Source organism: Manacus vitellinus, unplaced genomic scaffold, assembly GCF_001715985.3.
Source record: "Manacus vitellinus isolate BGI_N305 unplaced genomic scaffold, ASM171598v3 scaffold_0_pilon, whole genome shotgun sequence".
NCBI classification, from domain to species: domain Eukaryota; kingdom Metazoa; phylum Chordata; class Aves; order Passeriformes; family Pipridae; genus Manacus; species Manacus vitellinus.
The window spans coordinates 32754909-32779180 of record NW_021938789.1 but is presented as its reverse complement, the minus strand read 5'-3'; the positions used below and the strand labels follow the sequence as shown (position 1 = coordinate 32779180).

The window sequence follows — 24272 nt, the reverse complement described above, 5'->3', positions numbered from 1 at the left end:
CAGATTTGTTGACCAATGCACTTTTTCCAAGTTATTGATGAAAAAACAGGTTAAGCAGAAGTTGCCAAAAACATAAGAACTATGTTCCTCACATACTGGGCGTGATTTTGAGAAGAGCTAAATAACTGCAAAAAAAATCAATCACATGCTGCTCAGAATAAAAGCTTTTATTTTATGAAAAAGTTAAGCACTCAAACTGTAAATTAAAATCAAGAGAATCATCTAGGTCACTTCAATTTCACTCCCACAGAACGCTTCTGAAATCTGCCTTTCAAAACATTGAACCCTTACAGTTGTATCTCAGTTAAGCTTTATAATCAGTGTTATTTTAAAAGATGATCTCAGAAGTCTGGATTTCTTGCAGACCTGTTGCTGAAATAATTCTCTTATTTTTAAACCAAATCAGTATATTCAAAGTCAATGTGTTTTAGCAATAAAGGTGCAACATGAAGTCCCACGAATTATGGACTGCAGGGTTGATCTTGTAAGAAATAAGCAGTCTTAAAAAACAGGCCTCTAAGACAAAGAAGGCAGAAGCATGGATTTATAAACAGAAGACTATGGTCGTGTAATATGATTATATAACAAAAAACTAATTTAAAGAATGGAGAAAATAAAAGCCCCCAGGCAAGATACATGAAAATAAGCAGAAAGGAAGTAAAGGAGAAGAGAGCACTGTCCCTAAACAGTATTTCAAATAATTTTAGAGTGGTTTTAAATAATATTTTAACGTATATGATAGGTTTTTGGAATCTTTTATTTATTCTGCTCATTTCCCCAGCCATTCACTGTGAAGACAATGTGGAATTATATTTCTCCTTCCTTCATATCTTGATGAAGTAAACAGTCCCATCTATTTTTCCAGCTCTGAAAGTAATTATATGATTGCAATTACTGAAGACTGCACTCTAAGACAACAAACTCAGACATGAAACTGCTCTTGCTAGGTAATCAATACCCAAATTTAGACTGTACTCGTATTTAACCTACACAAGCACTCCAATTGCTAGGGTACATAAAAGTATTCCAGCAGATTTATGCTCTGGAGAAACAAGAGAATATTTTTCATATAAGTATCAAACAAAATCAAAGCATGTAGGAATAATCATGAATATCTCTGTTTATTTGTTGCCCTTTTTTTTCTAAATTACACTTTAAAATGTGCATTGGAATTGTGAAAAAAAATACAGTGGAAAAGAACTGAAATAAATAATAAAGGTATGAAAAATACTGATTAAAGAGAGGAAACGCAGACTTTTAAACTAAATGCAGTAAGTGGTGTACAGAATTGGCTTACTAGCATTACTTCAGATTCCACTGTATTACTTAATCTTACCTTCAAATGACTCCCTATAGAGGACAATATTCGGATGTTTCATGTTAGCCAATACAGCAACTTCTCTCCTTGATTCTTCTCTCTCCTTATTTGACATCTTCAGAAGGAAAATAATGATTTTTGAGAACAGAAATACAAAAAGAATGGATCAGGAATGAATAATAATAACTCACCTTAGAGATGTTTATTTCTTTAATAACATACTGTTGGCCATTTTCTTTAGCTTTGACAAGTATTGCTTTCCCAAAGGATCCTTCTCCAATCTTCCGCACTTTAATATATTTATCCATAGTTATCTTCTTAAGGCATGCTTACTTGAGTACTAGGCAAAAAAAAAACCACAAAAAAACCACAACCCAGATTTAGTTAGGTGTAATTAGTCATTTAGCCTGACAGGTCAGGCTACATTTTTTTTTAATCAAAACGTTAATCCATTTGTCTCTTCAGTTGCTTTTGTGGAAATCATCTACTCTTAGTCTCAATTCTATTTCAGTACAGTTAACTCACTTTGGGCCAAAAAGGGCTACATTGCTAAAACCTGTTTAATTTTTCATTTTGACTAAAAAGGATGTGTTCTATCTTTAAATAAAGCAAGCAGTCAGTGCCATAGCTTCTGATTCAGCTGGCACGCAAACATCATAGGGACTTATAGCACCTGGTCAACAATCCTTCATTCCATTTTACTTGGAAAAAATACAACAGGGGCAGAAGGAATCCCTACATGTTGTTTCTTAAGAAGCACTAAATCCAGTATTTTGGAAATTAGATGCTATATAGAAAAAAAAATGGACCAAATTCAACAGATCCCCATCAAGTTTAGAATCGTTATTCAGTACGGCAAGGTGTGCCTTAAAGTCTGACTGAAAGACTTTTTTCATGTTGCAAATAAATTCATTACAAAATAGTGAGAATCATTATTTTTAATGTACTATCTGACCATTTAGACTACCTTCTGAGATTAAATGGCGTACTCAGCTGAATGTAGATAGTGCTTAAGTTTCTATATTAAAACCACTTTAGTAAAAACAAGAGACTGGGGAGCTGCATGTGGAAGCTATTGCTAGTGTCAGAATAGCAAAGAGACTTGGCAAAACAAAGACCAAAGCAAAAAATGGTAAAACAAATTCACAGTAGACTAAAAGATCATATTTTTTACAGCAGAACTGCCACACCCTGAGGAAGTTTCCATAAGCTGAAAAAGACAAATGGTGCCTATGCTTTTCTGCATCCAAGCCTCATTTGCAAGCACTAGCAGCATTTATGCTTTGCTGTATCCAGCTTACTCCCAACAGGAGATCCTAGTAGCTTACATCCATACTTCACACACATCACAGGTCTCACGATCTGGGGCTCTCCCTGATTTGGGTTCATTTTTTTCCCACAAAGTTACCACACGCTAGACACAGATGCTGCTTAACAGAATCCATACCATGAAAGCAGACTAAAATGAATAAGCTTGTCTAGTCTAGAAAGACAAAAGAAAAGAGATCTGCAGCAATCTGTTCTGCAAAAGAGATGGGAAACATACTAGGAGTAAGTATAACTACCAGGAAACAAAAAAGTGAAAATTACACACTTGCAATGTCTTAGTGAGAGTTTTTTCTTAAAGTAGAGACAGTTTAATCTGAAGTTGCATTTCTAAATATAAGAAAGACTTGGTATTAACTTCAATATTCTCTTTTGGGTGACAATAAAGTACAGCAGGTGGGACACAATTTGAACTTCACATGGCTTTACTGAAGTTCTCCTCCTGCTCCTGCTTTCTGAAACAACCCGTTGTTCTACAGCTAAACCAGCTGCACTAGGCGTAGCTCAGGGCTGCTACCGCATGCTGCTCCGTGCAAATACAAATGGTCAATAATCAGCCTGCCTGCAGTTCAGCAAAGGGCGTGCATATCTTCTATGAGACAGAGGTCTTATTTTTACACGTGACAAGGGAAAAAGCGGCGCCTCGAGAAAGGACATCAGCGCCAATAGGGCGTTGGCTTTTCCAGCCCTGGGCAATAAGTCATTTCACCCACCACGGACACGCAGGAAAGCAGCAGAAGTCACACCCCGCGACAGCCCGGCCGACCGGAGCGCACGGCCAGGCCAGGGCTGGGCCGGGCGTGCGAGAGGCGGAGCGGCGCGGTGTGGAGCGGTGCCCGCGAGAGGGCAGGGCAGGGGAGGGGCATGGCCCGCTCCCCGGCTGCGCCCCGCCAGGCCGCCGCCCCCGCACAGCTGGGGCAAGCCCAGCACCGGGGCGAGAAGTGCGGCCGAGAACCCCTCGCCCCAGGGCGGCTGGGAGAGACTCCGCAGGAGGACGCCCCCGCGCCCCATCTCCGCCGCGCCGCGCCCAGCCCCGCCACAGCATCGTCCCGTGCCCGCTCCGTGCCCGTGCCCGTGCCCGTGCCCGCCCCGCCATACCTGCCCGCCGCCGCCACAGCCACCCAACCTGGCCCCGCGCCCGCCAAAGCCCCGCCCCATCCGCCCCTATTGGCGGCCCCGCCTCTCGGCTCGGTTCCCATTGGGCGAGCCCTGGCGGAGGCGGGGCCGCGGCCTTGCCCGCCCTCTCCGCGTTAGCGGTGCTTCACCCTGGTAACGCGCGCCGCGGGTCACGTGACGGGCGGGGCGCGCGGGGTGGCTGTCAGCGGTTTCGGGGGTGAAAAACCAAAAACCAGCTACAAGTGTTTCACGAACGAACCTACCGCGCCCCACAGCACCGCACAGCCCGGCACCGCCGGTACGAGTCTGCCCACGGACAGCCCCGGGGCGGGGGTCGTAGAAAGACGCGCGCCCCAGCGGAGCTGAGCGCAGCGCTCACCGGGGCGGGCCAGGCCGGACCTGCGGCTCCTCCGCTCCCGACCCCAAAGCGCCTTTATGACACCTACGGGCAAAGCCTACAGATTCACAACGCACTTTCTCAGTCCGACTGCCTCGATCCATCACCTGGTTCGCACAGTTCTTAGCCTTGTACAAACGGACCAGCGGGCATTTTCCTTGGAAAAATAATCCACTCCTTTCCCTTTACCTGCCGTGCTTTTCTGGAACCTGCCTTCTGTCACTGTGTGCTAAGCTAACCCTTCGCTGGCCTCAGCACCTCGGCTGGCAGAGCCGAGCAGTTCCGTGCCCAGCCCGACACCTGTGTTTCCTCTGCAGGTAAAACCCTTATGCTCTCGGGGTCCCGCAGCGCCTGGTGGTCTGGAATTCAGAGACGGTGGGTTCAGCCCGCAGCCGAACGACGCCGCGATGTGCCCAGCACCTCCCTCCCTCCTGTACCTGGGAAACCGCCTCCTCCCCGTTCTAAGCGCGAGGCTGTCCTGCCTCCCCCCGGGGGAGCTGCATCCCCGCACCCGAGCGCGGCCCGCGCCGCCGGGAAGCGCGCCCCTGGCGGGCGGGAGCGGGCCGGCCCCGAGCGGGCGGGCCGCGGGAAGCGGAACCAGCAGTTGACGGCGCCGCTGACCCGCCGAGCGTGCGCCGTGCGAGCCCCCGCCCTTGCCCGCGCCGAGGGGGCCGGTGCCGGCGCGGAGCGGCCGCGGCTCGGGGCCGAGCCCGTGTCCCGCTGCGCTCGGAGGGAGGATGAGCCAAGCGCCTCCCGGGGAGCAGCGGGCGGCGCCGCCTGCGCAGGTACGGGACGGGACGGGGGAGGGCAGGGCAGGCAGCAGGCAGGTGGCGGCAGGGTAGGGTAGGGCAGGGCGAGCTGGGGCTCCCGCGGCGCGGTGCAGCGGGGGCTGAGGCGGGCGAGGAGAGGAGGATGGGGGAGGAGGGGAGCGGCTAGCCCGCAGCCTTCGCCCGCGGAGCGGCTGTTGCGCCTCGCCAGCGAGATGGCTCCGTCTCGCAGTCGGGGGCGGAAGGGAGAGACGTGGTGGTTCCCGGCGGACCCCTCTCCTGGTCCACCCGCCTCCCCCGAGGGCCCGGGCAAGGGAGGAGTGCCCCGCGTGTTTACACGGCGTAAGCACGGCGTGCCACCCCATCCCCGCCTTCCGCTGGGCAGCTCCCGTGCGCGCACGGAGGGCGAGGGGCTCTGCGGATGGGAAGGTCCAGGGTCTCCTCCCCACGAAACCAGCGTTGGAAGGATTATTCCGCTCGAGTTGCTCGCTTTATGCTGGTTTACGGGTTTGGCTAGTAGGGCCGCTCTTACACAAGGGGTGAGATAATGGGCTCTTTCCTTGGAGCCTCTCAGTTAAATGAAAGTGCAGATCAGCGAGTTTAAAACTGAATATTGACTGCATTCTTTCATATTGTTTTCCCTACTTGTCCAAAATCTTTCCCTTCTCTATCCAAAAACGTGGGAATGGCTGTGAAACAAGTGTGTATCAATTCTCACCTAAAATGAACGTCTGAGAGTGTGACAGTAGAAAATTATGTGCTGATAGTGAACTATGTTCAGTGTAGCATGGTAAATTTGCTGTGTCACACTTAAAATACTAAACTAAATAGGGCATTACAACCAAATAAAATATTTCTGGTGCTAAACTATGTTAAAATAGATGCTTAAATACTTTTGGCAATGTATCAGTAATGGTAATCGTTTGGGTGTTAGGACTTGCACCTCCTCTTTGAGGTTGTGGGACCTCTGAAGTTTATGATGCAGAGTTTTGAAAGAAATTGTCAGGTGTATTTTGCTTTCAGATGCTTTTCTTTCTGGTGGACCTGTGAAGGGTTTATGTTCTGTATCCCTTAGCAACAGATGCTTCTTTGCAGATACAGCTATTAGAATGAAGGATGTGTTGGTATGACAGATTTGAAAACAGATAGTCCTCAATACTGTTTCTCTATTTAAGGAAATGTCAATAATCTGTAATGTAAAATTAAAAAAAAAAGTGCATTATAGGACACGTACCTTTGTAAAGTATAACAAATAAGTCCCTAGAGAACTCACCAGCTGCCACTATCATTTTTTCTAAGATAAGTCTTTCACTGACTGCCTTAAATTTGATGTCTTGTCTCTTTCGTTGGCAAGCAGATGTAAACTTGCTTCAAAGTTGTCAAGATGGGAAGGAGTTCTGCTATGGGAAAACTGCAGGTAGCTTGAAACTCATAGCTTGAAACACAATGACTCTGCATCTGTCTGCAACTACTGTGAAAATAAAACTTATACAGTGTCCAGAAAAATGGAGCTTGTCTCTTGCTTGCTTCTGTTTAATATTGGTATGTCAGTCCTAAAATAGTAAATATCATTCACATTGTGTATTGTAATATTTCTAGAAACATATTTTACTGATTGTATGATTCCCAAGGCTGTCTTTGCCCAAATTTTTAGTGTCCTCTCTCTGTAGTTTTCTATGATACTATTCTCCCTGTGGTGCATACTTGCAAGTTAAAGTAATCCTAGGAAAAATACCTTCTGTCTCCTAATATTGATTTGTAATAAGAACAAGCCTATCCAAATTCTTGAATGGGAAAGACACTTGAAGCTATTGGTCTTTGCTCTTTGTGACTGCATCACTCTGAACAACTTTGTTTTATGAATTTGCCTGCATTTTTCTCATGACTATGTTTGTACTTCTTCTTGTACTCTCTTCCACACCAAATGTTTGTAGCAAACTGATGTTTAAGTGCAAGTGAGAACCCACTGTGCACTGGTTATTCTATTAACACACTGGTCTAGCCGTGTAATATATGTTCTTCTGTTCGCTGAATATACAGTTTGGCTCTGCCCCCCTCCACTTTGCTTTGGGGTCTCCATATGTGTGTATCTTACCTTGGTATTTGAGCAGCAGAGTTGCATTCCTTGAGTGAAAGCTCTAAAGCTGGGACAACTGTTCCAAGTTCACAACCATTGCCAAAAGGCATTCTAGGAACATTTGGATATTTTTTTCCTGCCTTTATTTAAGTGACTTCATACATGTGGATAGGTGTAACTGTGCAAATCAAGTTTTCAGGGTAAAGTCTTATAATAATTTGGCAGTAGGGATATTTTTAACTTGGTCATAATAAAAAAGTAGAATAGGAGCCCTGCTGCTGAAGAGATTTGTACCAGAAGTGGTAGTGCCAGTTTAAGTTCACTTCCTAATTCTCAGACTAGTTTGTTTGTTCCTAAATTTCTTGCTTTGGCATCTTGACAACAGCAGTAACCCAGTAACTTCCAAAGGTTATCAGCAGTGGCAGTAATCATGTGCATGGAACTGCTTACATACCCTCCTTGCTTATTTTCCCAAAACTAAGATTTCAGTTTAACACCTGTGAGCTTCAAGAGCGAGTTCCCAATCCTGTCCTCCTTGTGTCAGCCGTTCCCTTATGTCATAACCTAAAAGTGCGGGTTCTGTGTTGACTGAGTTCTAAAGCTATTCAGGTGTCAGGCCAGCTTTGTACCTGTGCTCATGAACGAGGAGGCTCTGTGACAGAGTAATTCACACTTGTTTGTGTGCTGGGCTTGGAATATTAGAAAGTTGACAATTACAAATTTTTATAGTTGTTAAACTTGAAACTTGATTTTCAATTTTGGTAGCCTTTATAAAATCATCTGAGAGAATAATATCTAGAGAAAACAATACTCATTTAAATTGATTCTAATATGAAAGAGAGTTCTAAACAGATAAAAGTTTGCTGGGACATGTGCTTTGCTTTAAAAAGATAGAAACTGAAAAATGTAAATTGTTGAGGTAGTGGTTAGACTTAATGATTTGATAATATCTGTTATTAGGGGAGAAGAGAGTTGACAAAGTAATTTCTAGGCTTCATGCATAATAGAAAGGATTCTAGACAAAGCTGTTAAAATGGTTGCAAATCTGTTTACATCTGGAGTATCCTTATTAGTTTGTATTATGTAGTAAGTAGTCTTGAATATATACTCCTGGAAATGAATGTAAAGAAGAGAATTCATAACTTCATAGTGGGTACCAGCAGTTATTTTTGATGACTTGCAGAGAGTCTAGTCAGCTGTTTTCTCCTTCAACTTTTTAGGCATTCAACCGTTTTGTCTGTTAGACATTTTCCTTAGGCTTTCTAGTTACAGGAGTAGACTATGCTTACTTTGGGAGGGTAAGGAGGAATAGTAAAGAAAAAAGTGAATTAAGTTCAGTCCTGAAGCACAGACCCTTTGATAAAAATAACCTTTGCTGTTACTTTTTCTTATGTTTCGTATATTTTGATAAATTTCTCTAAAAAGTTCAGAAAAGAGAAAATACTGAAATGTGCATTTTGCATGTTCATACTGCAATAAAGTATAATGAAGAAACATTTCCTAATTGTAATAGCAAAAATGGCATTTCACTTCAGTACTTTGTTTAAATTCCAAAAAGAGTTACTGAGGTGACTTAATACTTTGACATCCTGCCAGTTAAAATTCAACTACTCTGTTTCCTGAAAGAGAAGTTTGTATTTGAGTTCCTTCTACTCTTATCTCCAAATTAGTGTTCTCTGCCAGATTTGTTGGATTTTGATGTTATCTGCAGTTTTTCTGCTGTTAATTTGTCTCATGCATGTGTTGGGGAAAAAAAAATCAGTTCTCCCTATGTTTCCAAGACATTAATTTTCTCAGTTTGAAAATTTTCAAATAGGTATCTGTAGGAAAGGAACCTGAAGTTTTCTTTAATTGTTATTTGACTTTTTGCTGCTTGTCTTGCAGAAAACTTTTATTCTCATGTAAAAAACTACAAGAATATGTAAACACTTTAAATTATTATCAGTCTTATAGACTTTTCTTCTGTTTTGTGCTGAGATGTGAATAGTCTTCTAACTTATTTAGTAAAGCTTTTAAGACAGTTGAGGAGACCTAACAATCTGTGTACTGAGTATATATGTTGTTACCCCTGTTACAAAATTGTCAATGTTTATTCCTCTTTAACAAATTTTAAAAAATGTTTTGGTTCTTTGGATGAGTACAGGATGGATTATTTTTAATAAATTTTATCTATGAACCCAGTGAACTGACCTAATCTCCATGGTTATATAACACTTTTAAGATAACTGACCTTCTTGTTTACTCTGTTAGCTAGAAACCTTTTAGTAAACTATTGGTGATTTTTTTTCATGTTGTTGTAATATTAAAAATCTTACATGAAGACGATTTCTTTTTTTCTTGTAAAATACTCACCTTGAGTCTTGCTTTCAACTTGATACCACTGTTGAACAGTAAATTTCCCCCTGGACTCTCCTACCAGAAACTTGTCTACCATTTGTAGACCCTGACAAAGTACATGTAATTTTAGAAGCTGCCCTTGCCAACCACTCAAGTGGGTTTTACAGCTGGAGAGAAGAATATTCAAGTGAGGGGAACTTGCTGTGCATTCAGAACTGCTAGCACACTTGATTTACTAAATACTTTGCTTTTGGTGGCATCTAGGGCTTCACTGCCTTTTGATTTTTTTTTAATCTCCTTTGGATAGAATATTGTGTATATTGAAAAGCAGAAACAATCTATTAACAATCTGTTTATTAACATCAGAGGTTCACAGGTCTCTCAGAAGAGATTTATATGTTTATATATTTATTTAATCTTTAAAAATGACCAGAATGGCAACCAGGGATGGTTGGATGTGCTGTTTTTACAAAAATGAGGTGGCATCTGTGTAGTCCAGCCAAGAAGGTTAGCCATGAGCCAGATCCAGGTGTTGGTTGCAGGTCACTTCAGTCCTTCCTCACCTTGCTGTCTTAACACTGTTGCTTGAAAGGATCCAGAGCAAGAAAAAGAGCAACCCTGCTGTCAGGGTTCCTGGCCTGGAGGTTTAAATAGGTTGTCAGTTTATCACTGTTACTGTGATGTCCCACCCTTAAGGGGAAGGAAGCACCCAAGATTCAGGGATGCTCATTGTCAAAAGGAATGGCAAGTCAGAGGGTCTGCAACCAATCAAAAAGTTTTATTACTAAATTACACACTTGGCATAAAAGTTGATATGTTAGTCCCTGACCTACTGTATTAGCACATGGCATTGGGTTTTGGATGAAGGGGTAGGGTGAAAGGGAAGAGAGGAAGGAAAAGATGAATTAAAGAAAGAAAGAAAGGAGAGAAAAAAAGACCACTAGTCCTGGTTCCAATGTCGGTCCAGCTGATGGGATATTCAGCTGGGAGCTCCACTTGGGCTTGGTGAGGGTGCCTTTCTATACACAGGTTTCCTTGCCCTGAAGATAGATTTCTTGCTTTCTGTGCAAATTAGCTGTCATATGCAGTCTGTTCTTTCAGACTTGTCTGGAAATGGGTTGGAGGGCTTTGGGGGTCTTGATTAGTCTTGATCCCCGCCTACAGTTCATGCCCACACCTTGGCCTCATTCCTGTCCTTGCACAGTTGTGCTTATCTCCAGGAACTAGAACAAGGGTGTGCAACCAGACATGCCTATCTCGTATTGGCCTTTTTAGCCACCAACGCGCTTGCAACAAACGTGGGTAGAGCCCTTCCCAAATCTTCGTTCGTGAAGCCCAGCCATGAATGAGAACAAGGATGTTTGTCCCGGAAAAGTGCTGCCCCACCTCTGCATGGCCCCCTTCTCCAGCCACATCTTGTTCTTTCTCACAGGATATTAGTACCAACAATCCTTGTCTGTTGTTACTAGCTGTCCTTGGTTGGCTCCACAGCCATCCTTCTATCAGTGTTTGAGACATACACATTAGCCCCTTATCTTCTGGGATTCTACCATTACATATACCAAGAAAAATGCCCAGCTGTTTTTGGTGACCAAAATCTTGTCACTTCTAACACTAGTACAATGGATGTGTTCCTCTAGCTGGTGTTTTTTTTCACTCCTTTGAAGCTGGAAAATCGTTAGTAGGGAAAGTAAGGACCATGAACCACCAGGGGTCCCCACAAGATTTCACAAGGAGTGGTCCTGTTCTTGTGATGTGTTTTGGAGAGGTCTATGAGATTTGTTCCTTGATCTCAGAGGCTTTAATGAGTCTGTAAAGAAGTTTGAGTGCAGTGCAAGGACCTTAAAAATCTGTGGCAGCTGCTGTTACTGAGAAGATGCTTAGAGTTATACTGGGGATAGTGGTGCCTTTTCAGGTTCTAATTTGACAATCCTGAATGATATTGAACTTGAATGAAATTATCTGAAAGATACTCAACTCAGGTGTGACCCTGAATTTATGAATCTTTACACATAGCTAGGAACTGCATTACTCTGAAAAGTTAAAGAAAATTAGTACGAGTAACAAGATTTCTGGTCATTCTGGTGGTGTGTGAAAAGCTCTGCTCCATTTTTTTGTATAACTCTCAGATGACTGCAACCTCAGTCCAAGTTAAAAAGAAGCAACAACCTCTGTAAACTGTAAGGAGACACTGTTGCAGTGTCATTTCATCAAACAGAGAATGAGCATTGTGACCTAAGACTCAACAGACAAAAGTTACATTGTCTACAATAGAAAGTGCAGTCATAGTTCCTACCCTTCTAAAGAGGAGTATGGGTTGTACCTTTCACTTGTCTTAGTGAATTGTGGTGTTATTCCCATCTGACACCAGAGATTTTTTTTACCAAGGAAACTCTCCATCTTTTCCTATCTGGACCGAATATTTGCAGCTATAGGTACTGACCCATTAGTTTGGAAGCTAATACTACATCTTACATGTATTTTAGGTTTGCTCCAAAGTGGCAGCAATGGACACAGCTGTTTACCGTTGACTAAGGATCAGTATTTACCTGTGAAATTTTTGAGTTGTACTTGCTTTATAATATTTGCTTTTATATTTAATTCAAGTTCATGCTGAGGGATTATGTTCTCAACTTTTTTTTTTTCCCCTCTTCTTTTTAAGCTGTTAATTAAAAACCCCTTAAAGACTTTACCACTCATGGAGCTGTTTGTTACTGTACCTGTGTGGGAGACTACCCTTCAACTCCGATAGCAGAGGTTTTTTCTAATGTATCAATAAATGAGGTTAGTTTAGTAAGTTTAAATTGGAGTTTTCAGCTCATCCAGCCAGTTCGGGTTGAATGCCATTAAAAAGTATTCACATTAGTAATTTGGTGGATGTGAAAGGAGCAATCCTGTCCATCAGGTAGGCTGATATGTTTGTGCCAGTGGGTATAATTCTTCAGCTGTCACAACTGTGGGTAGCCATAACCTTACTGGTTAAGACATTTTAGAGAGTGGAGATGCAGTGGTTTTGAATAATTTATACAAACTAAAGTCAATGCCTTTAACACTTGGCATCATATGACTAGAAGCATGAGTTTGGTATTCATCCTGTAATTAGGCTGTCAGGTTTTAGTTGGGTTTTGTTGGGGGTTTTTTTGTTGGGTTTTTTTTTTTTTTTACCAAGGAGATAAAAAGTGCTATAAAAATGAGTATTTATTATAGATTCTGCTTTTGTGAAGATCAGGTATATAGTGGTGATATTCATATTGGTATGTATCATAAAAGTGAAAAAACTTTTCAGGCTGTTGTTATGCTAAGTGTTTTTAACTAGGAGTGGCAAGATTCAGTAGAATGTAGATGTGAATACTGTTTTTTTTGTTGCAGTTATAAAACTAAGACTTGCTTTACATGTATTACCATTTCATGTAGTTTCATCTGTGTGTTTCTGTTCCTATTTGAGTATCAACATTTGAGTGTTAGTTTTATTTTTGAAGTAGCTGTGAAGGAAACTAGAGCAAGTTTTACCTATGTATATTTTTGCAAACTGACTTATCTTCTATTTCAACAGAACGTTGGAACCTACTACATAAACTCAAACAGATTTTTTTGGTTTTAAACTCAAATAGCTTCAGTTAACTGGAAGTGCTCCTTTGTGACTTTATTTTTCTAAAGATGCCCTAAAAATTTGCCAAGATCCTTTCTCACTAAAGATCTCTCCTGAGATTAGTTACAGATTCACAAAAAGGTTTGGGTTAGAAGAAACCTTAAAGACCATCTAGTTCCAACCCTCCTACCATGGGCAGGGACACCTTGCGCTAGACCAGGTTGCTCAGAGCTCCATCCAACCTGGCCTTGAACACTTCCAGGGATGGGACATCCACAACTTCTCTGGGCAATCTGTTCCAGTGCCTTACCATGCTCACAGTAAGGAAAAGAAAAAAATTAGTTTCCAGTGGGTTTTTTTGAGTGCTGCAGAGAAAGATCTGAGTATGTATTTCTGTAAAGGTTAGCATATGCATTCCCTACGTTTTAACAGTTTGGATTCTTGATTATCCTTAAGAATTTTTGTGGTCTAAGCTAACTTGAGAAAGTTTAGAAAGCTGCTCATCTTCCCTTCTGTATTTGATTTGAAATGTTGAGATTTTTCTGAGCCTTTTTATGAAGAAATAATCTGCTGGTGATCTAAAAATTACAGTGGGAAATTCCTGACAATTCATGCACCCTTTTCCAAGCCCGGAGTTTGAAAGATGAGTGATGTTCTCATCTTGCTTAAATATCTTCATGTCACAGACAAAATAAATAAATGGAGGCGAGATATGCTGAGTCTGCAATGAAAATAGAAATGTAATTTCCATGCTGGTGAGACTAAGATGAAGAGTGGCCACAACATGGCCTTTGTTTTAGAATGATTGTAAAATTCTTGTAATTTCAGGGTTGAAAATTTCTTTCTAAAGGGCAGGTTTATTTAAAAAGAAAAGATGATACTGCAGTATTTTAAGTTAATGTAATATGGGATGTTTGGAATTAAGAGATCAAAGGTCTTCTTGACTGCTTCTATCTTTTGGGCAGGTGTTCTGGCATATATCCCCATACATGGGATATATGTTAAAATGTTAATCTAAGTATGGGTGTGGGAAATGTTTCTGTCATATTGTTTATCTGTTTCTAAAGTATACAGTAGATGATGTATATAGAATTTCTGACCATTTTATAACACTTTTGAACGTTCTTAACAGTTAAAACATTTTAAATTCTCTATTATTTTCAAAATTTTTCAGCAAATTACTCTTCCGTTCCTATCATCCATTTCCTTGACTGTCCAACACATTCATATGTGTAAAGATTGTATTAAAAATTTTAATTTCATCTCCTTTTGCTTTATGGGTGCGTAGCATTTCTCACTAGGTGCTGTCCTGGAGCAGGGTTTGCAGGAAGGTTAGATGTTAGTTAGGGGACAGATGACTGCCTTTTAACTCCTAGTACTGAGCAGAAAAATTGAATATTACGCTGATTTTTGGATTAATCAGTATTCTTCTCAGTTTGGGAAAGAGCTCTTCTGTTAAGAAGATGAATCATTGTGGATTGTTACTGATTTGTGGGGTTTTTGTGTTGGTGGTGTTTGTTGGGTTCTGTATTGTTATTGTTGGGGGTTATTTAGTTGTTTTTAACTTTAAACTATTTAAAGCAAATTTGGAATCTGGAAGAGTACTTTTAAGTTTTCACTCCACTCCCTTTCTGGGGGAATAACAAGCTTAAGATGCCTTTTTTCCCTGCCACCCCTTTATATATGACATGTAGAAAAGTGTTTTTATGGGACAACAGAGCACATCCTGGAGATTTACCAATTGCTTGGATCACCTGACAACAAATGTCCTGTAAATTAGACTTCTTACTGGCCTACTCTGCCTTTTCCAGAGACATGTCTCTACACTGGAAGTGGTTCCCTCAGCTGACTTACTTCTCTGCTTGACCTTTTAATTGTAGGGCTTGAAAGATAAGCAGGATGTCTGACGGAGAGCTGAAAAGTGCCTGTGGTACTAGATTGTGCAGGAAACTGCAGTAGCCTTACATGCTTTTTCTACTGTTAATGTAGCTGTTTCTCCACAGCTCTCCTTTACCAATTTAGTTCTTGCCTGCACTGTATTTAATTAGATTTTTCACGATTTCCTATATCTGTATACGGATTACTTTCTTCACTCTCTCTAGTCACAACAGGTAAGAAATCCTGCTTTAGTTCTCTATTCTTCAGTTTGGTTTGTGTTTTTTGGTGCTGGTTTTTATTTGGGTTTTTTTGTTTGGTTGAGGTTTTTTTGTTGTTATTTAATTTTTTTGGTGCCAGTGGCTTCTCTGTTAATATGCTTTTGTAGAATCATTTTGATGGGTTAAGACATCCTGGAAGTACCTTAGTAATAGAAGTGGGTTAGATGGGTTAGTTGCTGTACTTTTTTGGCTTTACAATCTTTTCATAGAAGACTTGGATATGTGAGTTGAGTCAAATTCCTTTCCTGTTCCAAGAGCTTCCTGGATATTGCTTATATTTTCTTTTTTTATTATTCTTACGCTGCATTGCTTCAATATTTATGGGTTTCTTTCAAAGATAATCTGAAGCATTTTTGAGTCTGCTTTCTGGGATGTTTGGCCTAGACTTTGAATCAAAACTGTGGTGCTTTGTAGAAATAAGTTAAAGGTAATATCTTGAATGTTCTCAATAATCCTTTGTAATTCCTCTTGGATTTTTACAGTAGTCTAGATTGAAAAAAAGGTTTATTGCTTAAATATTTACTGTAAGTAGAATTCGTTGGGAACCTGATGTAGAATTTTTCGTTTACTTTTTCAGAAGATTGAGTTTGACTGGCATTCAGCCAGTACGTTTTTACCCCGTTGGCAATTTCTTTTGAGTAACTTCCATTTTTCCCCATTTAGTGTCTGTCTGGGTAGGGCATGGAATCTGTGGAATGAATCTGATATTACAAAATGGCAAATTGGCTGGTTATTTCTCCCTTCACAACTCCATAAGCATTTGGGCAAACTCTCCTGTATGAATGCACTCTTCTGGTATCCACAAATGATAAACTGCACCAGAGTGAGTCAGGCATGATACTGGTTCTCTTCTGGCTGTTGTAGCCATAGAAATAATTTTCCTGGCTCTTTGTTTTCTTTATTATTGATGCTCCCAGCAGTCTGTTTCCAAGGAGGATTCTGCTTTCTGTGAGTAGTGCTAGCAGTGTTTTAGGTCACGTGAACACATGCTTATAAGTTGTCTTGAGCATTTAACATAGCTCAAGATAGTGCATCATTAACCTTTTATCCTGTTTTTTAATTAATTGCAGATAGTGGTGGACAAATTAGTGACCATTATGCTCTTTAAAAGTAAAATTTTAGTCCTCTGTGAAGCTTATTGACCAGTTAACATTCTCTGGTCTGTCAGCAGCAGTACTTCTACAGCAGGATGCATGTAGTGTTTCAAAATAAGAAAAGGTCTGTACTATCCTGCCTGTCATACAACTGGAGGCATGTATGTGCCAGAGGAGTTGGCATGTGGAGTCAGGTTTATGGAGAGGTGATAGAGGGGTGCTTTGTGATATGCTTCGTCTGGTTCTCTCTGTTGGTTTTGTTTATCAGTTACTGACCAATTGATGAAACTTTCCCTTCCATTGTAGCCCAGTCTGAAAGCATTTTCTCAATTATTGGAAGATTTAATATGTGTAATCTGCTGTTCTAACATTTATCTAGGGAGACATTTATCCAAGTGGAGAGTTATTTCTCTTATTCTGAATGGGAGATTTGTAGTAAAATTAACTGAAGCTATGGAGTTTAATGTAGATAAAATCATCCTTCATTTTAAAAGATACATTTGCAATGTCCTGTCTTTATACTGCAGTAAATATTTCTACTGAGAACATTACAGGAAAATGTCTTTATTAGATGAAAAAACTGGATGTGGCTTCCAAACTTGGTACAGTAATTAAAAGACTTAGCAGATTTTAGCCATACCCTCAATATGGAGCAAACACAACACCACATGGATAATAAGAGAATCCGCTACTTGTGCTCCCTTAATTTGCGGCAGTTGACAATATAGAGTCGTTTCCCTCTGAGCTCCAGTAATTGCTTTTGGTAATTGTGTCTCACCTGTGGTTTACACAAGAGATACTCTCACTTTGGTACACTCACATTAATAATCTTCAGAAGTTCTTGGAGCAGTTTGAATTTTGAATTTGGGGCTTGACACAAAAGTAGTAGTATTTTTTGGGTCTACATTTGCTACCTCTGTTGTTTTGATAAATTACAAACAACTTTTTGTGATTTCTAACTGAATGGTGATCTTTCTCCTCCATGTTAACTGATTTCTGCTTTGTAGTAAAGATTGTTAAATAAGTCAGGGGAAAAAAACCTTAATAAAAAAAAATCATGTCTACAATAGGACACAAAAGACACAAAGAACACAAAAGACGAAACCTTACGTTGTGTTACAGGGTTTTTTTGTGTCTTGTGCTTTTTATCTTATAGTACTACTTCTATGGACAAGGCAGGAGAGTGTTCTGTCTCCTTGCAACTTCATCAGAATGTAGGAAAGGTCATATGAATATAGAATAAAGATTTCACTTCAGCAGGAGGCCAGTTGGCAGATGGGAGTCTATAGTATGATTTTGGTGCACAAAGCAGGTGGAGAAAAGCAACAAATGATACATTGAGTGGAAACACTTCTAGAAAGTCCCAGTTTCTGATTTCATCTGTGCTGTATGGCTTCCATTTGTGATAATATCCCAGTGGAACTGGTGAAGTGATATTAACAGACTTTCTGTGAGCGCAATAAGTGAAATAGACTGTTTGTGTTCTGACTTTTTGGGAGGCATGTTCTTTGTGGGTGCCATTTTTTTGGGAATGCCAAAAATTACTCTGTGTGAAAAGTTAGTATCTTCTGAATAGATTAAAGTGTTGGCTTCTGATTAAATTACAAATTGCGATCTGTTTTATTTTGGGTTAAAAAATGGAGATGAATGGAAGAAATTTAATTGAAGAGAGAGTATTTTTTAAATTGTAAATATCTTTTTAAAGAAATAAGAATGAGTAAAGTCAAACAGATCTGTCTTGCCCAATAGCAGATCTCTAGGGAAGAGCAGAAGAAGAGAATAAGCATATGCACATCTGCAGAATGCTCTCCAAGTCTCCAGCATTTCCACCAGAGGTGTTGTTCTTAATAGCTTTTGATATTGTGGAGTTTTTTTGTTGTAGTTCTGTGAGTTTGTCTGGCTGCTTTATGAACCATTGCATTCTTCTGCAAAGTGGCAAAGAATTCTACCACTTTGCTACATACTCTATGAAGGATTAGCCCTTTTTTATCTGCTTGTCACCTCACTTTTTTCATTATGACATGTAGGGCTACTGACAAACAACTGACCTCTTCATTTCCTTCATGCCAGTTGTGATTCTGCTGACATCTGTTGTCATCTTCTACATTATGTCTTTTCCAGACTGAAGGGTCCTGATCCATTTTGTTTTCTTTTTAGAAGGAAAACTCTTTTGTTTTTTGTTGTCATTGTGCTCTTCTGTAACCTGTTCTAACTCTCCTATATAATCCTTTTGGACTTTTGGAACTATATAAAGTGTTTAATGTGTGGACAAGCTATGGATTTATATAAGGCTTTAATGAAGTTCTCTCTCTTAACTGATAATTCTTGAATCAGATTAATTGGGGACTGCTAGTGCATACTACGCTCTTTCTTGAGACTTCATTAGTACATTGGCCTGAGAAAACATCATCCAGTTAAAAATCACTGAAGATTTTTGTAAAATGTTCTGTATACAAAATGTTCTGTATTACTGCTACCTTTTTGTAACTTGTAGTATTGTGACCCTAACAATTTTTTCCCCAAAGCTAGAAATACTAATTTTATTTGATATAAACTTCTTAGTATTTTTTGAATATTCAAATACAAAATAACTTTTTTCCTCTCTATATATAGGTTATAAAGCAGCTAAATGGAGTCTGAGCAGCTGTTTCATAGAGGCTACTATCGAAACAGTTACAATAGTATAACTAGTGCAAGCAGTGATGAGGAGCTTTTAGATGGAGCAGGAGTAATTATGGATTTTCAGACCTCTGAAGATGACAATCTCCTCGATGGTGATGCGTCGATTGGTAAGTTTATTTCCACTTAAAAATTTTCCTAGGTTGTATTTTTATTGGTTGGTTGGTTTTGTTTGTGTTTGTTGCTGGGTGTCTGGAGGGGTTCTTTTGTTTTGTTTTTAAATAACCAAACCTGATGTTTTCTGTTTCGCTAATCTGTGCTCCAGACAGATGCTTTAAACCTCAAAGTGGCTGAACATTTTTCCGTGTGCTTGCCTAACAATTACATTGTATGAGATGACTTCTGAGATGAGGCAGATATTAACGTTCTTCTAACAAATGACAAACTTCCTGTCAAATAGAAGGATGGCTTTTTTGCAGCTACCTGGTCTTGCTACACTGCAGCAGGATTTTGGAAGTCTCATCTTCAATATTTCCACGATGCAGAAATTAGCAGCCTATTTTAATTGTTACTTGTGGAGATAAATCTGTTTCCGCTTCATTCAGCTTCAATTCTGTAAAACAGAGGCAAAACCCATTTAAGTAGAGGTGTTGTAAAAAGCAACAGAAAACACTATATGAGCTCAGCTTTTGACTAGGTAAAAAGTTGCTAAGAAAACTTTCTACTGTGAACACTGTGAAAGCACTGAAATAATACAAAGAAAGAACTGGGAAGCTCTTCCTCTTTTTTTAATTTAAGAAAGCAGCTCATGGAGTGAGAGCATTAACATTCTTTTAGCAATAGTCAGAGAGGTGAACTGAGAGAGGGGAAAAAAGTAACGTCTGAGACAGTCAACTTGGTTAAATGTATACTGTGGTCACTTCCTTGTATTTGTTTAAAATCAAACTCAGTCTCTTGAGTTTTCTTTTTTTAGAAAAAAAAGAAAAAAAACTCCTTTTCCTCTCCCATTAACATTCAGTTGTCTTCCTTCCCTGCAGTGTGTCTTCCTTCATATGTTTTCCCTTTGCCGCACTTAGCAGTTGGATGTTGGCATTGTACTGGATAGTTGTGCCGTATCACTATAAGCATCCTTACCATCTGCATTCCTTCTGTCTAATTAGATATGTCTTGAATGTGCAGTTATTTAACTTGTATACCAGTACAGGTATTACGAGCCAGGACACCTTCAATCTAAATAAAAATTGCTTCTGGGACATTACGTGGAGAACACCAGCTCTTAAATGTTAGGAAATTATTAGGTGAACAATTGACTTCTGTATATAATTCTTTGTTCTGAGTATCTGGCAATTTTAATAAAGCAAGTGCCTTGCTTGTCTAACATAATATTTACAACCTGTACTAAAAGTCTGAAGCTACTCTGGTTATTGTTTATAAAAATCATTTCCATCACTTCAAGCATAAAGGAGAAATAAGTTTACACTGACACAGTTTCAGAGCCAGTGTTCTGCCCTTTACTTGTTGTGAAATCAGATCCATAAATTGAGTCCAAAGAGATGAGGTGGTTGTTTTGTTTGCATTGTCAAAATCAATGCTAATTCCTGCACATGCCAGCAGCTCCTGGCTGTTGTAACACTGAAGTATTAGAATGTGCATTGGTACATAAATATGAATGTAATTTCTTTCCTGGAATTTAATTTTTTGGTTATGACATAGCAGCTTACCCCAATTCTGGACTCTTAGTAGGAGGCAGCAATAGTAATAAGCCCTAGTATTTTATTTAAGTGAATGGTGATTTATGTGTCTCTATACATGGAAAATGTTTTATTGTACAGTAAATCATAGTAGATATCTTAGTAATAGACCAGAATCTGGTGTTAACTTTCTTTTTAAGGTGGTGATAAGAACATACTTCCAGAAACGTTTCAAATAATCTTGCATGCAGGAAGTGAACATCTTTGTCTGTCATTCCTTAGGTGTCCAAATGTGTCAGGTGGTTTTTCTTTTGTGTTTTTAATTCAACAAATCTCATTGACAAGACCAAACTAGGGCTTCCTTGCATATAGCCTTTTTGTAATCCTCTGTTACTCACTTAGCATCAACTGGTTGGTTGGTTGGTTGGTTTAATCATTATTATTATTTAAATACTCTTATCCTTTAGCCCTATTTTTGTTTTGTTAAGTCAAGTACACATGTATTCATAATACAGAATCTGTCCCACCTCCTGAGGAAGGGCAGGACCATCCTGGTAACTGGAAGATCACATGCTTCTTGACATTGCAGACCCTCCAGAACATGATGTGAATGCAGAGACCTTGGGTTTAGCTTTGTGCTTTAGCAAGTGCACCCTGCCAAAATCAGGAGCCCTGTTTAAGAATATAGTTTGTGTTCTAAGTCTCTGGGACTGGAAGAATTTATAAGCCTGGTATCTTAGCAACATGAACATAATGGCAATAATGTATCTGTACTTCAAATGATTGTGGAAATAATGTAGTTAAATATAAAGCTGCATAGCTGCAGAATATAAACTTGTCATACAAATGAGCACAGACATGAATTTATCCAATCTGGATAAGTTGCCACGGACGATATAGTGTGCATCATAATTTTACAGTTTATGTAATAAAATATAGAATCACAGATTTTTTTAAAAAATCAAGACCATGCAGTGAGAAGAAAATGAAGGATTAAGAAATAGTCTGTCTTTATTTCTCTTCTTTTTTTTCAGCTAATGAAAATGGAACCAGAAACTGCACATATATTATGTAGATAAAAGGCTAAAAATATGGAATGTCTAAAGTAATTGTAGTCTTTCCCCTTTGTTGAGAGGGCAGTAAGTTAAGAGAAGTTAATAATAAGTTAATAAGTAAATTAATAATATTGCTTATTTCAATAGGCTTGCTAAGTCCCTTGGCTCTCAGGACAGCAATTCTGAAAGCCTGCACAGTACTGCTATTCACATTTCCACTCATACTTAAGTGCTTGACTGAGGCTTACAAAGCTATTGAGGCTGTTATACAGTGGTGAATATGCTTTCTGTTGAAAGCATGTGGAAATTGGATGATGCTAGGAAAGAATACTAACTTCATATACTCCTTGTCTTATGTGGGAAATTCGTTGATACTATATGGGACTGAACAAATGAACATTAACTGAAACCAGTCTTTAGAAAGTTTTATCACCTAGACCTCTATTTTTCTTTACTATTTAGTTGATAGTGAGTCATCTTTTTAGTGTCATGTCTTATTTGAAGGGTTTTGAGGAGTTCCATGTTGGGGATTCACCATTATTTTAAAACCAATGCTGAACAACAACCTGGTTTCTCTTAACACCATCTGTAAGCATGTATGTGACTGTCCTTTACTGTCTTATCTGAGAAAAATACATAAATTGTGACAATGTAGTATTATATACTAAATACATATATATGTATAGCAATTATGTAAGTAGTATGCTCTGTGCCTGTTATGTTCTCCAGTAGCTGCATAAATGTCAGACTTTTAGTGGCAGTATTATGGAGAACAAGTAGGTATTGTGAAATTGTGAATTCTTTGAGCAGTATGTTTTAACCTGCTAAATAATTAAACTGCTATGCATGTGGAGGCTTGGATGGCTTGTACCGAAGCCCTGCCTAGAAAGGATGCTGCTACCTGTCTGCTTTGAACAAAACTTGCTTTTGTTGCTTATCAAAACTAATCTCTTTGTAATACTGAAGTTAGTGTCTTTCCTTGTTAAACTGCTGTCTAATGAGAAGTATGGTGACATTATACTGAAAAGGAAGCATCTACCTCTTTGTAGGGAGGACAATACATGTACAGGCAATATATGTAATTTATGGAGGTCATTTTTATCGTAACTTATCTGTTTTATTTTTAGACTGTTGGCCCTGCTTCTTGCTAGGTCAATTTAAACATATTATACTTACCATTGCAAAGCTATCAGTTCTTTAATAGTTAAGTCATATAAGCTAATATTTACTGGTTTAAATTTTACAGGAGGAGAGCTATACTATTTAACTTTTTAAAAAAATGTTACACTAGGATAGTTCATTGCTTTCCATCAATTTAACAGAAGGAAAAAAAATTCTTTCTAAACAGAAATGAAACCTCCAGAATTGAAATATATTATCAGATTAATATTTTAACTGTGGAATGTGATGAGAAAATGAAAGTTCTTTTTCTTTCAGCATTGTTTTGCCTTGCCTGTCTAAAGTTTGAGAGAGTCACAATTCTTGGCAACTGGCTGGGTTTGAAGGGTATAACAAGTGTCTTCAAAAGTTCAAACTCTTTCCTATTATGGCATAGTGAGGTGAAACTGAGAGGTCTCCATAATTTTACTCAGAAATGAGAGGTGTTTCTTTGATAAGAGAGGACTGCATCAGTTTTCACTGTTTTTTATTTAAGTGTAGGGCAAGCTCAGGAGGTGAATCTTTTTACTGTTAGACTGCAATTTTTTCACGGCACTTACTGAAATCAGATGATTGAACCTTATTTGCAGTAAAAATGGTTTGCAAACAAATGATCTCACTGGTGTTTACATTTCAAGGTACTTTGATCTGTGTGTGGGAATGTGAGTCCTGAATGAGCTTGCATTCTTTTCAATAGCTATAGAGATTCCTGCTTCATTTGAATGAGCTTAATTGCTTATATTGTGAGTTCAGCGTGGAGACAGTTTACAATTTGGCATATGGTGTTAACATAAAATTGGCAATACTTAACCTTAGTATGACAACCTGTAAACTGGTAATTCAAAAGCTGCTGCTACAGCCGTTACTATCTCCTTGCAGTGATAGCAGTGCCGCTGAAAAAAAAGAATATACCAACAGGTCATAGTGTAAAACAGTACAGCTCTCCCGAACTGTCCTCACCCATGAGTTGGAGTCCTTTGCCTAAAGAGAGAGACCCAGTCAATCAATTTTTGGTGCCTTAAATGCCGACATTAAAAATATGATAGAGTAAACTAATATTATGGCGTTATTTGAGGAACAGAATGCGATTTTCAGCAAGAACAGGTGGTTCTGTATAATCAAGAAGTTCGTGCCACATGAGAGGTTAATTTTTCAAGCAAGGCCTTGTTATCTTTTCCATCAACACGTTCATGGAGTTGCACATGTATGCTTGTTTCTATTTAGCTATTGCCCTTTATAAAGAAAACAAAGAATAGAAAGAAAATAATTTAAAAAGTTATTTCCTGCATAAAAACCCCTTGAGTTCCTGTTATATTCCTTATGTGTGGAAATTGCACTAACAGATTCTTCCTGTTGTCCACAACTGATATGAAAAAGGGTCTTCAAAGTCGTTTTGCACCATTGGCATTGGTTTTATTTTCCATCCATGTGGTATAAAACTGACTGAACAGTCATTATGACAGTTTGATGTATCTCTTTCCTAAGTTAGATAAAACTTATTTTCCAAGTTAGCAGTGTTTGCAGTAAAGAGCTCCTTAAACAAGGAATATATTCATCCTCAATGATGCCATA

General features: G+C 39.3%; 2 protein-coding genes across 10 annotated transcripts in view; one reads left to right on the top strand and one right to left on the bottom strand.

Moving 5' to 3' along the window:
* Positions 1-4696, bottom strand: part of NEK1 (NIMA related kinase 1) — a 46509-nt gene extending 41813 nt beyond the window's left edge. For 6 of the 8 annotated variants that reach the window (XM_029960513.1, XM_029960528.1, XM_029960531.1 and 3 more), the window contains exons 1-3: positions 4347-4586; positions 1510-1658; positions 1337-1433 (exon numbers count right to left, since the gene is read on the bottom strand). In XM_029960513.1, coding sequence (XP_029816373.1) covers positions 1337-1433; positions 1510-1626 — 214 coding nt within the window. In that variant the 5' untranslated portion in view covers positions 1627-1658; positions 4347-4586. The other 2 variants (XM_018070944.3, XM_018070936.2) reach the window with 2 other exon arrangements.
* A 139-nt stretch (positions 4697-4835) lies between these two features.
* Positions 4836-24272, top strand: part of CLCN3 (chloride voltage-gated channel 3) — a 72710-nt gene continuing 53273 nt past the window's right edge. For both annotated transcript variants that reach the window (XM_018070919.3, XM_018070907.2), the window contains exons 1-2: positions 4836-4942; positions 18791-18966. In XM_018070919.3, the coding sequence (XP_017926408.1) occupies positions 18807-18966 (160 nt within the window). In that variant the 5' untranslated portion in view covers positions 4836-4942; positions 18791-18806. The remainder of the gene's footprint in view (positions 4943-18790; positions 18967-24272) is intronic.